General features: G+C 42.3%; 1 protein-coding gene across 1 annotated transcript in view; it reads left to right on the top strand.

The window, feature by feature from the left end:
* Positions 1–19,432, top strand: part of ORC4 (origin recognition complex subunit 4) — a 64,234-nt gene that overhangs the window by 26,524 nt on the left and 18,278 nt on the right. Inside the window, exons 3-8 of the mRNA XM_019554475.1 lie at positions 1,668–1,744; positions 7,594–7,684; positions 10,265–10,340; positions 12,123–12,208; positions 14,537–14,585; positions 17,108–17,259. Coding sequence (XP_019410020.1) covers positions 1,668–1,744; positions 7,594–7,684; positions 10,265–10,340; positions 12,123–12,208; positions 14,537–14,585; positions 17,108–17,259 — 531 coding nt within the window. The remainder of the gene's footprint in view (positions 1–1,667; positions 1,745–7,593; positions 7,685–10,264; positions 10,341–12,122; positions 12,209–14,536; positions 14,586–17,107; positions 17,260–19,432) is intronic.

Raw genomic sequence — 19,432 nt, 5'->3', positions numbered from 1 at the left:
ATTTGTGCATCTCTAGTTAGAAGCCTTGTTAAGTCAAGGATATCGCATCCAATTCTCTACCTAGTTCCTTCCCATATAGACAGAAATCAGGTTAGGCATGACTTGCTCTTGGTGAATCCATAATGGCTGTTTCTGGTTACTTTGTGCATCACAGCAGATTCCTTGAGGACCTGCTTCACAGTCTTACTAGGTGTTGAAGTCAGGCTAACTGTAATTCTCCAGATTCTCATTTCTTCCTTTTCCAAACATCCAGGATCTCACCTGATTTCCCCAACTCCTTGAAGAGGATAACCATGGCTCCAAAATTACCTCTGCTAGTTCCTTTATGTTCAAGGGCATATCCATTTCAGGATGCTAGCATTCTTTAGTTTGAGACACGGGGTTGGGAATTTACCTACAGCAGAGCCTACAGTTGGCTTGAAAATAAGTGTGCTAAATTAGTTAAAAGAAACTAAAAGTTAGAAGAAGAACTTCTTCATATAAACATACTAGCAGTTTGGTGTGCCATTACTTCATGACTTCTATATCAGATGTTGCCAGAGTCAAAATGAAGATGAACAACATAATTTCTCTGAATCACTTGCCATCCAAAAAGATACTGAAGAGAAATACCCATCTGTCTTAATTGGCACTTGTTCATGAGTGTCCTCAGGAGGGTGTTGGAGCCAGTAGTTGGAAAAGCAACAGGTTACCAATATTAGGTGGTATTCATCAAAAAAATTTTGAAATAACTTAAGGGGATGAAAAGCTAACAAATGGATGGTCTTGCATGACCTGACTGATATACTGCCAGGTTGAAGAGTAGTGAACTTCACATAAGAAGACTGGAGTAATCTGAAAATACAATCACAAAGTTTTAGGTAGCTGAGAAAATTGGTTGAATTGTAATTAAATAAAATTAAAAAAAAACTTGGAAGGGTATTATTCCCCCCCCCCCCCCAAAAAAAAGAAATCTTTGGTACCAGTGTCCACACTTAGCTTTTTGTCAAACTTAGCTTTTTATCAAACTTTTACATGAGGAATCGTAAGGGTGATTCATGAACTACCAGTTGTCCAGACCACAGTTTGAGAAATACTAGTCTCTAGAAGAGCTTGACTCCTTTCTGTAAAGGAAAATCTTTCATAGACTGGAATTTTCAGCATATTGGCAAAACAATGGATCAAGAAGCACTTGGAAAAAAAATCTGTTTAGATTTGCTAGAAAAATTTAACCACAAGTCTCACAGAGATAAAGAAACTGATGCATAATAATCTCAAGTTAGAAACTAGTATGCAGCAGGATCTACAATAGGTGAGCTACTAGTGAAAGTAATATGTATCAACAAGTACTACATTGTGTCCTCTGGGGTATAGAGATGAAACAATGATGGAGATAAGACAGATGTACTGCCACCACCGTCTTGGAATAATACAACTGTTCTCTGCACCTGTACTTGATTGTGTGACCAAATAATCTCTCTACTTGATAACTTGATTTGTACTATTAGATTCCAATTAGTGATGATTAAATATACATTTGAATTTGAATGGGTTTATCTTGTTTAAAGTACAGTTGCCCCAAATCAACACATCTTCAACTAATCCAACAAAATTGAATACGGTTGCTAGTATGTGGGTCAGTGTTATGGCCTATTTAAGCATTTCGTGTTAATATTTTATCTTGACAGGTGCAAAGAATTTTACGTGAAAGATTTTGTCACCAGCACCCTAATGGAAAGCTATTTGGGGTCGAACCTCAATACAAGTAAGTATACAGTTTCAGAGACGATGCTTTGCTATTTTGACATGAGTTTGTCTCATATAGAAAACTCTTCTTTACATGTACCTTGGCTTTATGCTTTTTGATTGTTTTTTGGATTTAAGTAGTGATTTTAAAAATACTTTGAAATTCCTTTAAATTTAATTCAGTATGTAAAAGGCCTTTTCTGTCAGAGTGTGAGACTTGCATCCTGAGTTTTTGAAGGTGCAGTTAGGACTGAGATTTTTTCAGGTATGATTTAAACCATAAAAAAACAAAATTAATATAAATTAAAAATCCACTTTAATGGTTAGACTTCTAATTCCACTTTTACATCCCAAGTATAGTCATTCCACTTTATTAATTTGGGCTATTGCTAACTTTCTACAATTCAAGGAAGAAGGTTTCAAGGATGAGTGGACTTCTAGATCTTCCCCTGCTACCCCTTTCCACAATCATCTTGCTTGTTGCTCTGACAAATCACCCACCTCAGTTACTTTCTTTCCCTCTGATTTCTTTTAAAATCCTTCCCTTTTATTTTAAACCTTGTATCTAGCTCTTCCAAACCTTGTAATTTTAATAACATTTTCTGTTTTCCCATAATACGTTGGCAGTGTCCAAGCCCACTGCCCCTTCCACCCTGTCTCATTATAGGTTCATCTTCCACAGCTGTCCATCCTCCATAGCTATTTCCCCACCCCAGATCAGCAGAAACTTCCCACTTTCCCACTTCCTTCTGATGCTTCCCTCCTCACCGTTCTAACAGCGTGCATAGATAAACGTCTCGGTTTGGAACTTGTTAACCTCCACACTCTTGTCCCCTGTATCATTCCTTCCTGACAATCCATGCTGTTTTAGAACCCCAGAAGAACATACAAATCAGTCTCTGGATTGTCCTGCTTTGAATCCTTGATGAAGGATATACTACTCCCACAAACAACACAATAGGTAGCAACACCTGTTTCACCAGCTTCACCTTTCCTGCATATGACAAACCTCTTGTGTTCCAAAACAGTAACATTTTCCTAATCCGTGACCCTATCTCTTCTCATGCTTTTGTGCCTTTCCCTTCTATATCAGGAACTACCCCTCAGATTTGTATCTGATTCTTAACTAACCTCATGCAAAATTTCCCTAATCTCCCAAATTCTGATCCTCAACACCTTGCCCTTAGTCTTGTTTACTTCTGCCCCTGAAGCTTTGCCATAGTCTTCCATATGTTTCAGGATTCTAATGAGACTATCTCGCACCATCACATTAGTGCAATGTACATACAGTGAGCATTTCACTTTCCCTCCTCTACTTGTTCTTCTCTTAAACATACACCACCATTCTCACCTGCTTTTATAGCAGTTCTTAAAGGTTCTCCATTCCTTGTACTCCTCCGTAAACTTCATACACAATTTTTTGTTGTGAAGCAGTTTAACACTCAATTTCCAGAGGGCCTTTTGCTTTCCCATTCCCATCTACACCCATAGCAATTGGTGGTCACTAAAACTGATATCTTGTATCTCTTTTACTGTGCACTGCCATTCCTTCCAAGACTAAAACAAAATAAATCCTTGAAGTTTTCCTTCTTCCTGGCTCTACTCTTGTATGTATTTTCTCTCCTGCCCACTTATCCTTGAAACCTTCTTCCTTGATAATTTTCTTTAACATCTTCAAGGAACTGTCTAATTCTCCCCCCTCACCCCACCCCAGTCTCCTTTCTCAATTATACAGTTGTGAAGTTGCCTACTGTGACTCTGTGTGTCCCCCCACACAGTGTCCATTTTCAACTTCCGGAATAAAGCCACCCTCCCCTCCCTTTTCCCCGGGTGTATATATGTTAAACAGCTCTGCCTCCATCACTTTTGCCTACAACAACATCCTTCTGCATTCTTCCTTCTACTAACACTTGCAGTTGCTTGACTTTAACCCCTGGGTTTTTAAATAACACTGCCACCCCTGCTGCTTTGTTCACATTTGTCCCCCCCTATCATGACGGCCCCAAACCCCATCTCTTCTCCAGATATTTATGCTCATTACCCCACATTACATCCACATCAACAGACCTTAAAGTTGCTGCCATTCAATCCCACGTCGTCTTTGTCAATAATCTTCATACATATAAAGTTGCAACACACAACACCATGATAAAGAAAAGGTGGAAGCTACTGGTCCTCATCTCTCTCATTTTATGGGTCATCCACGTCACTGCTAAGTGACTCTGTCCCTCCCCCCTTCTTCATCCCCCTTGCTCTTACTAGTTTTCCAGGGCTTCTATATTGAGAGAGGCAGCTGCTGTCCCACCCCCCACCAAATACTACTTCCTTCTGGCTCAGCATACCCTTCCATCTTCATTTACGAAGCACCATTCCCCCAGTGTTGCTTCTCCTTTCTCCCCTTTTCCATGACAACCTTTGTTTCTTCCTTTTTCCTACCCGTGGCTCCACCCCTTTCCCATGCTCTAAAATGGCAATTTCTTCTTGGTCAATCTCTGGGATTTCTTATTTCTTCTTCTGTTTCCATGCTCATGCTTTCATGTCCCTCCTCATCTTCCCTCTCCTCTTCTAGTTGTTGTGCTGCTACCACAACACTCATTCCACCCCTTTTTCACCTCCAGTGTTTCTCCCGCCAATATTTCCTTCTCTGAATCCATCCTGGCCTCCCCTTCACTCATCTGATCAAAGTCATCCCACCTTTTAGGTTGTGCTCTGTTAGATAAAGAATCTGGGCAACTGTTTTGCATCTGCCCTTACTTTTGACATCCCACTTCTCAGCATGCATGGGCTTTGTGCCCTCACCCACCACACTGGTAGCAAATGACACAATAGGCTGCCAAAATGCCCTTCCTGCCCTCATTTGCTACATTGACAGGGCTGCCGTGGTATATGATGTAGCCCTGGTGCCCTCCTACATGAATAACTGACGGCAGGTGCCTCACCTCTCCCAGCCTCCTTCTCACTTAGAATCACTCATACCCGAAATGCCCCAGACCACACATTATATTTGTCTCTCGCTTTTTCCACAAACATTACTCTGGTCTCTCCGCTCCAACCATCTCTCCACATCCATTTCCTCAAGGATGTCCAAATACAGTTTGACAATGATCAGTCTCTCCCTTGACTTCTGTGCAGTGACAAAAATCAGTCCTTGCAGTTCTTCTTTCTCCACTTCCTTGTAGTTTCTCCAGAACTGCTTATAGGTCCCTCTGTGCCAGAAGGTGAAACCCCATGACCTCCCATTTGGTTCGGCCATCATGTATTGGATGTATTCGGGGTTCACTTTCAAAATTTCATCAAAATCCAATCAAAAATGTCATACCTCTCCATGGTCCATCTGCCCTGTGCCTTCTCCCTAGTCATTGTCACATGTACCCTGTACCTCAAAGTCTCTCTGGGCTCCTTATCCCCATCATCTGAGATCCACTCACCTCCCTCTTTCACATTTCATTATCTGGTTCCTTCTTTTCATTCTTCTACAGCTCTTTGGTTCCTGCTGCTGCTTTCCCTGGTCTGGTTGATGACCGTCTTCTTCCTATCGCTCTTTTGGCTTGCTCATGCTTGCACAGTTGCAGCTGCTTTCAGTTTCATCTTCATGCATTGCTGCACCAGTTGCTAGTCAGATTCTAGCTCTCCATCTGAATCTCCATTTTCATGGCTCCACTCTGCCTGGTCTCCTGTCTCCTTCTCCGATCTTTGCTTCTCTGCTCTCAGCTCACCAGCATTCATGCTGCCATCTCACCGCTCTTTGCTCCTGCCTCTCGGGTTGTTGACCAAGGCTGCAGGGCAGCAGCCAGGCTTCCATTCAGCTGCCACATAAGAAGCAATCTGCTGATGAGAACCAACTGCAAGGATAAGTTAGGGCAGCCTATCTCAATAACATACATGATAATGCCCATTTTGCACAGTGCTTCTCAGCGCTCTTTAGAGTCATGGTGAGTCATTACAGTGAATACATGTTGATTTCCTCTTTATTCTCATAGCTGAGCTGTGCCATTCTTTTCCATTTCAAATGATTCCTGTTTCTTCACCAGCCTTAAATGCCTGGTAAACACCACCAACTGGGGTCCCAAACAATTCACCCAGAACTGCTCTGTCACCCCCTCTTTCAATCTAACACATACGATTAGTGTGGACCTACCCTCCATGATGTGGGCTGAACTGGGTTGTCCTGTGCCTCATGTATGTATCATTTTGGGGAGGACCTCAGGGCTCGTGATAAGAACACTGGGTTCCAGTCATGGGTGGGAGGTTAATTAGCACATGAATCCTCTGTGGGGTGTATCTGAAGTAGACACATACTGAACAGTGTTGAGCTGGGGGTCATCATGGCTTGAAATGTTGATTCTGCTGGGGCCCAGGCCTATGAATCAAATGGTAAGCCACCAATCTTTTGGTTTTGGACTGAAATCGTACGTAGTTTGTACTATTTTAAGCAGCACTTCTGTACCTACTTAAACAGAGTGTTTATACAGTACCTGTGCTAAAACTTGCAGCAGTTTCAAAAAAATGCAAGGCAATTTTGGATTAATTAAAGCTATGGATTACCACAGGTATTTTTAATTTTAAGGTCAGTTTTTTCAAATTTGCTTTTCTCTTCCATATGCTCAGGGAGAACAGAGTCTGACAGTACGGAGAGGGGGAAGGGGGCTGCAGAGGGAAAGTTGTGGGGGGCAGAAGACCCCAATCCCCAATTTTAATTTTCCCTGGTGTAGCAGTGGAAGGGGGACAAATTCAAGGCGAACCTCCAATTATTAGATTCTATACCTGGAACTTATATACAACAACTTTATAAATTTTCTAATATAGAATCTAATTATTGGGGGGGTATTTTATATTCAATGTTGTCTTATATTTGAATAAATACAGTAATGTTTATAATATTTAGCTTTCTTTGCTGACAGGTGTAAATTACATTTTTGTTCCATGTTCATATCTTCTTCCTTCTAGCCCCTTAATAGCCAAAATAACCTTCAGTTTACTCTCGCCTTATAATTCTTCCTTCCCATAAGAAAATGGTATCCTTTCTGACTTGTGCATAAATACTTAATGATACTATTCTGTTTTTGTAAAAATGAAACCTGTAATGTTTTTTAAAAATCATGACCATTTAGGCTTATTGGGATGCTTGAAAGTATCCAGTTGTATGATGCATCTGAACCAGTAAACTAGCATGAATACAGTCTCACAAGAGAAGCACTCTAACCAATGAAAAATCATCAGGCAAATTTATTTTCTTAGATATAGCAAGGAAAATTAGTTTTCCCTCTCACAAAATGTAGCTTGGAATACACAAACCCTTGTATTACCTGAATATTCAGTGAATACATTCTAAAGAAAAAAATGCTCATCATGGAATGAAATTTTGAATTGGTACCTCAATAGACAATTATTTAAACTTTCAGATACCATTGTTCACGGCTTGAACCCTTAATGCTATGCCCTAACTTTTGATATGCAAAATAACTGCCAAATTTAGTAACAATCCATAATTCTCTGCCAGTACTGAAGCCACTCTCTTGGGCAACTCTATTGTTTCTTTTTAAAACAACTTGTCTTGTAACTGAGTGTGGTAGTTCCTGTTCATTGGAAGGAATTTAACTGAGCTTGATCTCTAAAATTGGGTTTTCATGTAGGGCATCCTGTTTAGTAGGCTTGTAAAGCAATACTGAGGCTTTTGGCTCAGGTGTTTTTATGCACTTATCCTGGTGTTAAATTTAATACAATCCAAGCAAGAAAAGTTTATTTTGTCCACGGTGCATATTGGCGTTTGCATCAGGCTCTTCTTGTGTTCCATTAGTTTTTTTAAAAGTTTTATAGTTACAGCAAATGCCCATTTTGGAGTTGTAACTTAATCTTGTTGTCATATAGACATCTGCTGGAGCTGCTGAAACGAACCATTTTCCATGGAGAAAGTAACTCTGCACTCATTATTGGGCCCCGAGGATCGGGCAAGACCATGGTAAAAGCTTCTTGTACACGTTCAGGGCTGAGTTAGTGTGTGACATGAGTACAACTCTACTGGACTCCTGGGGAGGTGTGGAGGGAGGGGGGAAAAAGGGGGTGTCTTTAGAACTGTTGCTTCTGTCTTCCAGTTTCTTTGCTCCTTAAGGGACTAATATAACAAGGAAAATTAGTTTTCCCTTTCACAAAGTGTAGCTTGGAACACAGAAACCCTTGTATTACCTGAATATTCAATTAATACATTCTAAAGAAAAAAATGCTCATCATGGAATGAAGTTTTGAATTGGTACCTCAATAGACAATTATTAAAACTTCTCCTAATTTAAGTCACTTAAGGAGCACTTCTTCTAATGCAACATTTACAGTCCATCTGGCAAAGGTGGTACTGAAATCACTCTTCATAAAAAGAGCACACTTTTTTTGCGGGGGGGTGAGAGGAGCAGATGGGCTTGGAGCAGGGAGGAGGAGGAGAAAGGCAAGTGATTTCTTTTATATCCAGAACTCAGAACAAAGTTTCTGCACTCCAACTATGTTGGATTGTAGTACAAGCCAGGACATGTAAGGCTTATATGTTTAAGCACAGTTTCAGTATAGCTTTACTGTATAAGTTTAGAAATTAGTATACTTGAAATGACATACTATTTGTTTGTAAACTACTGACTTGCATGGCTGTAACCACCTCTTCCTGGAAAATTATCTACATGCAAAAAGGTTCTGCCACTTTTATTTTTAGAAACTGACATTGTTGTAGCTGTATGAAAACTGTAGATTAGCCTGAAGGCACTCTCTGCCCCACAGAACAGATGGTGTGAAAACTAAAAGGTTTCCATATCATGACTGTTCTGTAAGTTTTTCTGGACTCATGTTATTGCCAATGTTTTTGGGACCTTTCTGAAATAAATATACTAAATTATTTTCCCCCTTCACATTAGTCTTCCACACCTTCATGTCTTTCCTCCTGAGTTCTGACCCCCCGGCTATAAAAGAGCGAATCATTCATAAGACAAACTAAATGAATAGTGAAATGATTTAGTTGCCTCCTGCAAGTGAAGAGAAAGTAGTTTGTCTTCAGGAAGACTAGTTATGTTTAAAGAGAACTGGTAATTCTTGGTAGGGGAGACAATAGAAGCAGAAAAGAGGATGAGGCTAATGAATACAGTTACAGTATTTATATATTTATGATGTGAATTAATAGCTTATCCAAGGGCAGGGTGGAAAATATTGGGCACAGGACTGGCTTGATAAAGATTTCCATATTAATAGCTTATATAAGTGTTTGTTAATTTTGTCCTCCTTTTACTAATTTTGTGTTGAAATGGAACAAGCATATGAAATTCTTTGAGACAAAACTTTCAGCTGCCTTTGTCTTGCACAGTGGGCCAGTGCTGTACTAAGCTAAAACTACTAAACGTTAAAACGGTTAAAACTTTTTTCCCATTATTGTATTTATTTGTTAGTTTGGATGTAAACTTTCCTTGTGGAGTAACTTGAAAATTATTGCCATATTCTTGTACTCTGTTCTCCCACAAACTAATATTAGTAATTCATCAGCTACACAAAATATGAAAACTAGATTTAGAATAGTAAAACTGACTGAATACCACATTCCTGCTGGCAGTAAGCATATATATTCACTTTTTAAGATGTTATTGATTTTGCTTTCCTTACCTTTTGGTAATAAGCTTGGAGTAGTTCATTTAGAAGGGAAGCATAGATAAGACTTAAAAGAATATGAAACTTTTTAAAGAATTTCCCGAAAGGGGTCAAAGTCTGGGGGACACAGCTGGAGACCGGGGAGGGGGGCGTGTCTAGGAGCCTGTAGCCCAGGAGGAGTTTGAAAAAGTCCTGAGACACCAAGGGGTCTGGCAGCCCAGAGACAGGGCCAGGGCCCTAGAAGGGTCAAAAGGTGGAAGAGACCACTGCAGATACTGCCAGAGCTGGGAGAGCCTGAGCTCTCAACTGGCCTGACGTGGGGCCAGGGTCTTGGAAAAGATAGGCCAAATGTCCATGTGTGGCCATAGCCCGAATGTAAAAGGGCCAGGGACCCTACAGGTGAGAGACCGCCCAGGAGGGGATCCTGAGGCCACTGTAGGTGCACCACCGGCCCGTCTTGCCCGTCCATCGGGGCAGGAGTGGGGGCTTGGTCTTGGCTTTTGACCTCCCAAGACTGATGACATTCAAGAAAAGAACTACAGGCTGGCGCTCGCGTATTAGCCACATGTACTGTCCCTCTATGAGAACCCTGGAACTGGTAGATAAATAGGATTGGGGTTATTTTGTTTGCTTTGCCTGCATTACTCTCATCTGCTATCACTGTGTATGAACAAAATTTGCCTGTTATTGAATGGAAGAAGTCATGGTTGGTATGAGGGTTTGGGTCCTTCTGGAACAAGGATTCCTCCGAAATCTAGCAAAATGATGTCAATGTTTCATTTTCTCAAGGTTATGACTGACAAAGTGGTATCTTCCATATTACTAGGTATTTGATCCTCTTTGTCTTCTAACGTTCTTTCTTACAGTTGTTAATTTAAAAATTCTGTGGTAGAAAACATCTTCAATTTATACATATCTTTTCTAGTTACTAAACCATGTGTTGAAGGAGCTCATGGAAATAAAGCAAGTAAAGGAAAACCTCTTGCAAGTTCACCTAAATGGTAAGTAATTTGTCAGCATCCGTAGAGATTACAGCGGGGCGGGCAATTATTTTGGGCAGAAGATCACTTAAAGAGGTTTGAGCTGCTGAGGGCTGCATGGGTAGCCCCGCCCCTTGGCAGTTGCCCTGCCCATGGTTACCATCTTGGGACTGGAAGTCCTACCCCTAACCCCTGACCATTGCCACCTGAAGTCCCTTCCCTTTGCCCCCCAGAAATACTCCTTTTGGGAGGGGGGGGTGCCATCTTAGAACCAGAAAAAAACAATCATTCAGCAGAAGTCAAATGCCTACTATAACATATTTTAATTTTATTATAAAAAATATTTTTGTCATGATCTGTATTTGCATAGTGTATATAGAGGTGATTGCATAATAACTCAAAAATAAATTATTAGTCTTTTATATTGTGTTGGGTGGGTGGGTGTGGGGGTCTGTATGATAGGGTGTAGGGGACATGTGAGGGGAATATGTCAGGAGGTGTTGCTATGTGTAGGGGGCATAGGGTATGTTGGGGGTTGTATGGCATTTGTGGGGCTCTGGAACACTGTCCTCTCCTGCAGTCAACTCAGGCAAGACAAGGGGAGTCGCGGTGTATATGTTTGTATATGTGTGTGTGTGGCATTTGTGGGGTGGAAGGGATGTGGGGACACCCCCACACACAGTGTACCCATGGTGCAGCATCAGGTGGGGGCTCTGGTGCCTGGCTCTGGCTAGCACTGCACATCGCATCAAGAAGCGCAGCCCCCCTGAGCAGTTTCCATTGCTGGCACTCCCCGTATTCGCATGGCATGGGAGGGAAGCCCCACACACTGGAGCCTGTTGCCTTTCCCACCCCAGCCTCTCCAGTGCCTGGGGCTTTCCTCCCTGCCATGTGAGTGTGGCGAGTGCCCGCGATGCAGATGGCCCAGTGGGGGCTGTGCTTCTGGCTGCAATGTGCAGAGCTGGCCAGAACCAGGCACCAGCGCTGAGCGCCCCCCTGCTTCCTACCAGTGCTATGCACCATGGGGGTAGTATGGGAGGGGTCCCCATACCCCCAGCTGTCACCCACACTCACACACTGCCCAGCTGAACTCCTCACTGCCCCTGGGCTCTGCACTGCAGCCAGCTCCAGCCCTATGGTCTGCGCTTCTGCTCTACCTGCTGTTTGGAGGGAGCAGGATGCTGGGGAAGTCTGCAGCAGCAGCAGCCCCACCTGGTGCTAGTGGGGCCGGGTTCTTCCACCCATGAGGGTGGGAGCGAGACATAATAGGTATGTTGGGTGCCTCACTCCCACCTTTGTGGGCGGAAGGGTTGGTTGGGGCACAATTCATTTGTGGGGTGCCACAGGCTGGGTGAAAATGCCTGGTGGGCCAAATCCAGACCACGAGCCGTATTTTGTCTGCCCTGCATTACAGCAGCGTGCGTGGGAGTGTTCAGCTCAGCTTCTCTTGATGTTTTGATATAGTTTTGAGACCATGTAGAAAACCAAAGTCTAGTAAAGATCTGTTTCAAGAACTCTACCATTAGAAGTCACTCATAACCAGTTACCTGGTCTTCCATTGTAAAATATGGACTGGCTGAAATTATCTCTTCTTAACACTGTTTATACAGAGATAGTCTTAACTCAAAAACTGGGACTTTTATTGGTTTGTGTAAGGTAACATTATTCCATTACCTTTTTATAGCTTGTTAGATGTGGATGAAGCATAGTTGCTACCATAGGTTTAGGAAGAAAAGGATAATTTACACTATCTAATGTAAAATTGCCACTATCTTTTTCTTTGCTTTTCTTTTTTTTAATAAGGCCTGTTGCAGACCAATGATAAAATAGCTCTTAAGGAGATCACAAGGCAACTAAGTCTAGAAAATGTTGTTGGAGATAAAGTTTTTGTAAGTATTGGCTTCAGTTCCTTTAGATACAAGTAAAAATGTAACCTAAAGCTCCATCCAAAAGTCTTGAGAAAGGTGCTTTTTGCTATATAGGAGTGCCGAGTCAGAAGATGGAAACTGAAATAAAATCAAGATCATTCTAAGCATCATCTCTTGCTCTGCTTCCTGATGGGACACATGAGATTGGTAGATTTGCATAGTTACTAATTAGGCTACAATAGAATTCCCCGAATGAAAGATTCTGTGGTGGGATAGCAGTTGGGAATCCATCAGGGGCTTTACCATTGAGGACTATTGTGTGCAGTCTCTTAAAATAAGTGTTTACAAAATGCAATGTAACCCACCAACTACGCAAAATTTCAAAACGCCCATCACCTATGCAATATCCATCTCACTAACCAGTCAATCAAGAAGAGAGGGAAACTAAAGAATTTTAAGTTGCATCTTTGTTTCCTGTGCTGAGGATTTCAGACATTAGCATGTTGTCTTAAGTGATTTATCAAGCATGTGCAAAGGAAGAATTCTCCCTGCCTTCTTCCTCCCACCCAAAAATAGGACAAAATAAATGGGAGAACAAAGAAAAAAAAAAAGGTAGTGGCGACTTTCATCATCAGTAACTTGACTAACATCAGTAACTTGAAAAGTACAAAGTAAAAGGTATAAAATTCATTATATCATTTTCCGCAACTCCAGCTACCAAGAAGGAAGCAAAGGGAAATGTCAATAGCTGTGCTATCTTGAGCATAGTAGTAGTATCCTTACTGCTTTTCCCTCTAGTGTATTTCTCTCCCCTTTACTTTGTTATTTATGCAGGAAACCAAGTTTAATATACAAAGGCTGGAGAAGGTAAGACATAAATAACCCCATTCTTCTGAAAGGAGAGAAATCATTAACGCTTCTGCCCTTGGGCTACAGAGCTGTCCAGCCCCTTCACCAGCTTAGTAACTAAGCTGCCCCCATTTCTATCTAAACAAATAATCTTTCCCCAGTGACTTGTAGCAACCTGTAAAGTAAATAGTCCTCTTTACTGCCCACCTTTCTATAATGTGGCTTGGGATGGAAGCAAGTGGAGCAGACCAGCCATACTTTGACAGGCCTGTCCAGCTTCTGACTGGTGGGGAGCTGTATACCTTCCCATGTACCCTAACATGAACAAAGAAGGAAAACAGAGCCAGAGAAAACAAAGAACTAGAAACACACAACATTTTTACGAGCTATTTTTTGTCCATTTTTCCCCTTCCCTCAACTGCATACCAACAAAATAATGGTGGATTAACAAAATTTCCTGGGAACAAGCATTACATGGTTAACCATATATGCATGTGCAGAGGACAGCTGTCAACTCAGGAATGTATTTTATTGCATACATTCAGTGTGCACTTTTCCAAAAAGCAATGCTACAGGTAGATCCATAATTTTCAATATAACTGTTCCTCTCTTAAAGTAGGACTGTCTAACTGGTAGCCAGCATGGGGTTAATATGCAGCCAATGGACTGCTGCGACTCCCTTCATTGCTCCTGCAGAGGCCAGGCCACTAGGCTGCATCCTGCCCTGACCCTTGCCTCTGCTGTGTGCACAGTGCAGACAGCCTGGCTCCCCCTTGGAGTATACTGGGTGGCCAAGGCACTGAGCCAGATCCCTCCTTTCCATACCTCTTGCTGTGTGTGCAGCCTCCTACAGATAGGGTGGGCACCCTAGCCTTTCTCCCCAGGGTCTTCTGCTGCATTGCCCTGCCCCCAGGTGCAGGGGCACAAAGCAAAATGCAGAGGGGGCAGGGGGAGCCTGGGGAGCCTGGCCTCTACAGGAGCAATGGAGTGAGTAGCAGCTGGACAGTAGTCCATGGGCCGCATGTCAACCCCTTGTTGGCTACCAGTTGGACATTCCTACTTTGAGATGAGTTATTATCTTGAAAATTATGGATCTGCCTATAGTGATACTTATTGGAAAAATGCACAGTAACATATGCAATAAAATTTGTTCCTGAGTGTACAGTTATCCTTTCACATGCATATATGGTTAATTAAAGTGTGTAATGCTTGTTCCTAGGAAATTTATTAACCCACCATTATTTTGCTTGTATGCAGTTGGGAGAAGAGGGGTGGAGAGAGAGTATCTTTCCCCTGCCCCCTAGGCCAAAGAGGTGCCTCACAGAAGATGCAATTATAAAGCATATTGTAAGGATTTATCCTGTATTAATGAGAAGTTAAATAAAAGCCCATCTTCTCTCAAACACAGGTAAGGAAGGCGGATTTATGAATTTGACGCAGTTTATGTTTGCGTTTTTAAGACTGCCTTTGACAACATGTTATGAAACTTTTTTCTTCCAGGGTAGTTTTGCTGAAAATCTTGCATTTCTTCTTGAAGCTTTAAAGAAAGGTAAATACTTTTTACAATAAATCCTAAAACTGGCCCTGCATCTAACATATTTTCAGATGCATGTCATACAGGAATAAAAGACTTTCATTTTATATGCATTAGACAAGAAAATTCTGCGCGAGACATTGTTGGTTGCAAAATCAGGAGAAAACAGTTGTAACATTTGATTATAATCCCAGTAAAACAATAAGGTTTAAGACTCCTCTGGACTATACTAAACACCCAAAATAAGAGGTTTAAAAGATCAGAAAATAGTACTGAAGTCTCTGTTTAATGATTTTTAAAAACAATTATGCAATGTGATATTTTACTCTGCCAAAAATTTAGCCAAACTTTTGACAGTTTGATTGTTCATCCTGCCAAGGACAGATGTTCTCACTCCAGCTCTGCATGTGTAGCAATGGTGGTTATAATTATAGAGTGCAGTGCTTTTATCAGTCTGTGTTCATGAAATTTAATGTAACAGATTGGTTTCTTAACTCTTCTTTTTATTTGCAACTAAAAATAAGTTATAACTAAATAACACTGGTAGGATAGGTAGAAGGGAGGGTAGAGTGGCACCATAGACTAACTGGTTGAGAGAAGCATGAAGAGTGTACTCTGCCAGATGCTATGAAAAAACTGGCAGAAAGAAAGGGTTTCATGTTTCCCAAGGTAGGTTGTTGCCCATGAAAACTCATGCCTCTCTCAACCCTTTAGTCTCTAAGGTGCCATCCTGCCTTACCTTCTGCCTGATTTCTGACTAACCCTCTCTCTGACAAGATATTTTGAAAAAGAACAGTGTCATACTTAATCACATATGACACGTACCTTGTTTTGGGAAGGTAGAATGAAGAAAAATATTTTTCCAGAATCTTGCCCGTCAGCAAATGAGCTTACCATGTCTGAATGCTCCCAGCCATGTGGAGGACGCATGGAGTCCACTCTTCAGTATCACACACCTCCTTGTTGCAGCTCCCCAGCTACAGGTTAACCCTTTTACAGCACCTGCTAGTTTGGCAGAAACTGGCCAGTTTCTTTGTGGCTATGCTAAACCTCCTAGTTAGGGAGCAGCAGAAAGATAGTGAGTGATACTGAGGAGTAGAGGTGCACTGAAGCATCAGTTCAATATCAGATTGGTACTGATATAAAGAAAATTGGCTGTATTGGAAATCTGCCAGAAGTGGCCGATTTAATTTGGCCAATAAATGCCCATGTGTGCGTGCAGCACCCAGGCAGTGAGGAACAGAGAGCCCAGCAGCGTGCAGCTGGTAAGTCTGTGGTGGAAGAGGAGGGGGGGAGGAAAGGGGCGGTGGGGGGCGGAAACAGATCAACGCCCCTTTGTGGCTCAACCCCCACCTCCCCCCACATGCCAGGAAGAGCTGGGGCTGTACCAGGCAGGCAGTGGTGGTGCTGGGAGTGGAACTACAGCAAAATTTGGGGTGGCTGCAGCCCACTCCATAGCCCCCCTCCCAGCGCTACCACTGCCTGCCCTGAGCCCAGGTCCCACCGAGAAGAGCCGGGTGCAGCTCCAGCCCACAGCTGTAGTCTGCCCGCCATGCCCCATGCAGATGGAGGAGCACACGCCCCCTCCCCCCCCATGCCCTCATAGGGTGCACAGAGCAGCAGGAGTTGCTGCCGCACCCCCCCCCTGCAATAAGCCTTGGCTCTGTCCGATGCCCTGCCCTACCCCAGCTGGGCAGCACCTGCCCCCTCCCTCCCTCACTGTGGAGGGTGTTGATCTGCCCCCACAATGCCCCTTCCTTCCCCGCTCCCCTTCCACTACAACAGACTTACCAGCTGTATGCAGCTGTATCGGAAATCAGATCAGTATCGGCTATCAGTATCAGCCTTCAAAATCTCTATCAGTGCAGCCCTGCTGAGGAGCGTACTTCATTCACGCTCCACGTGACTTGGAGCATTCGGCTACAGTGAGAATGGAAATTAGTTTCCTCGCTTAGGATGCATGACCCAGTATTGGGAAAACTAATCTTCAAGAAAAATTTCCAAATTCCCTTCTGATTTTGGAGCAGTTCAATGGATTATGCCATCATTATGCCATGACCAGATAGGGAACTGTCCGTACATCCCACCCTGCCACATTCATCAGCTGGATCATCTCATACTTACTACGGTGGTATGCTAGAGGGTGTGACAAGGTGGTTCAGTGGTGTAACTGCTTCCCACTCCCCTCCCCAGCCTCAAACCACCCCACCCATGTGAGAGTAAGGCAGAGCACTGGAATACCAGTAGACAATGTTACTATGCTTGAGCTTACATGTAACTGGAAGCCCTTCAGAATGAAATGTTTCAAAAGTTAGCTCATTGAGGGTCACTTTTAGTATGTCCATTTTTAGTGCTTTCTAGAGTGTATGCATCTGTCCACTTGCCTTTTGGAAAGCACTTCAGAGGTACCTGAAACTTTTCCAATTCTCGACTGTCCAGGGCCTAAAATTAAAAAGTGTTATAAAGATGAGAACTCTAATTGTGGTGTGTTATGTATCAATTGAATAACATTTAACTTTTAAAAATTCTCCTCTCAGGTGACCGAGATAGCAGTTGTCCCGTGCTGTTTATACTGGATGAATTTGATTTATTTGTTCATCATAAGAACCAGACGCTGCTATATAACCTTTTTGATATATCCCAGTCAGCCCAGACTCCAGTAACAATTATTGGACTTACATGCAGACAAGTAAGAAATGATTCTTCCCAGTGCCATAACTTACATTTTATTGACACTCTGTAATTCTTCACAAACTCATTTCTTAAGACCTTAATTACTTTAATATTATATTTTTTTTCTTGGGGCTACCTCCACTTGCCTGAGAGAGATCTTCCCCTGTATCTACTGTATGCTGTATGGGCTACTGTTATCTGACCATTTTAAAAATGGATTCCAGTACTAATAGCACTTCACATCACTTTTTTATTTGCTAAATATTCTGGGCAAACACCAGTTAAGGAAACAGGCATATGATCAAGTAGGCAAGAACCCAAGCCTGGTGACATTTCCAGTTCACAACTTCTATGACTTGTAAATGACAGGAGCACAACCAAATAAACCCTTATAACACTATCAAAATATGAATTACTCTTTCTCATTTTGGATGATAAATTATTGTAGGCCCTTTTAATCATGATGATGCACAGGACGATAACTATTTTCTAGTACTGTTTTAAGTGTTTTGTTGTAGAGATTAAATACTGTACATGGCACAGACTATTACAACAGTAGTATTAAAAGTCCATTAATGCCAGTCATTTAGACTTGGACATTTTAGCTTTTTTTTCCCTCACTTGTCTTGGTGCTGTGAAAAAGGTCATGGTTCTGAGAAGAGAGGGTAATATATACTTTTAAAGGAGAGTTGTACATATATACACAAACACACGTGTATGTGTGCGTGTGCGCGCAACTCTGTCATTAGCCTTCTACATGAGGGGAGGAGGCATCTGTTATCTTCCATTCTTTACAGAGATTTTTGGTGCTTTCTTTCGTTGGAACAGGAAAGAACAGAAATGTGGGTCTTGACAGCATCACATCAATACAATAAGGCATAAACTGCTGTATCTTGAAAAGATGATTAAACCAACTACATTGACCTTGGATAATGTTAGAAATAATCATCTAGAAAAAGAATAATGATTATTTCAACTGTTTCCATTTAGACCTTAAAGCAAGATGACCTGGAACGTAATGTAAGGGAGTGAGAGGTCTATCCTAGAAAGTCCATGGAACTTCTTTAGAACATAAATGGGATGTGTCACTTTCTTATTTAATGTTGGATTTCGTTTAACTAATAATGTCAGGAGCCTTGTCTTCTGTGGGTTCCTGCATCTGAGTTCTCTCCTCTCTCTACCCTATGGCCTATCTTCTCAATTAGATTCAAGAACAAAATTTTTGCAAAAACCTTTTAAATCTTTCAAGTCTTCATTGAATCTTAGTCTGCATCCAGACGAGTACAGATGTGCAGTATGTGGTGTTGCAGCCCCGTCTGCAGCGCCACACACCGCACATTCAGGTGTTCCCTGTGCTCCTACCTTTCACCGTGAGGGGGAGGGAGCTTGACCCCAGGAAGTCTCAGAATCAAAAAAAAAAAAAAAAAAAATAAGAAAAAGCAGGGGTGGTGCAGGTGGTGGCAGTGCACGCTGTTCAAAACCAGAGCCTGGCCTGCTGGAGCCATGCTGCAGCTGCTGACCAGGCTCCCAGCTGCAGGAGCAATTTGGCTGCAGCTCTCCAAGGCCCCCAGATCCCACGTAAGGCTGCTGGGGCCAGCAGAGTTGCTGGACTGAGCCTCCCTTAACCCTTCTGGGGCAATCTGCCACATGTCAGAGGGTGCAGGGTATGGGCATTCCCCGGGGACAAGAAGCAGCAGCACAAAGTGTGCCACTTCTTGTCCCCAGGGAAACAAACGTCTCTACTTGCGTGGACACAGCCTTAGCGTCTGAGGGTTACTACTTAAGAGTAAAGGTTTGACACTATAGTAGGTCAACGGATTGTCTTCTTTGCTCCAGTGTTTTGTCCTGTTAATACAGATTTTCCTTCTAACGTGTGGAGACTTTCTCCTTTTTCTTGCATCAGAATAAGATTATTTCAAGCCCAAGTCACCCTGATTTCAGGGCAAGTAAAAAAAAAAAAAAAAAAAGAGTAGGAGCAAAGTAACTAGTTTCTTTTGTAGAAATTGTCATAGGTTCCTTCTGATGTCAAGCTGTCTGCTGCCTCCAGAGGCAAGACATTATTATTCTTGCTCAAAAACGGCTTAAGAATTCTCCTGGAGCAAACAACCGCCATTATCTTCAAAAGAGAAATATTGAATCTTGAGATTTTTGACGCAGGATCTCTCTAGCCTGGCAAAAGGCATGTGAAA

The sequence above is a fragment of the Crocodylus porosus genome, unplaced genomic scaffold (genome assembly GCF_001723895.1).
Source record: "Crocodylus porosus isolate Cpor-Errol unplaced genomic scaffold, CroPor_comp1, whole genome shotgun sequence".
In the NCBI taxonomy this organism is placed as follows: domain Eukaryota; kingdom Metazoa; phylum Chordata; order Crocodylia; family Crocodylidae; genus Crocodylus; species Crocodylus porosus.
This window is presented reverse-complemented; position numbering and strand designations above follow the sequence as displayed.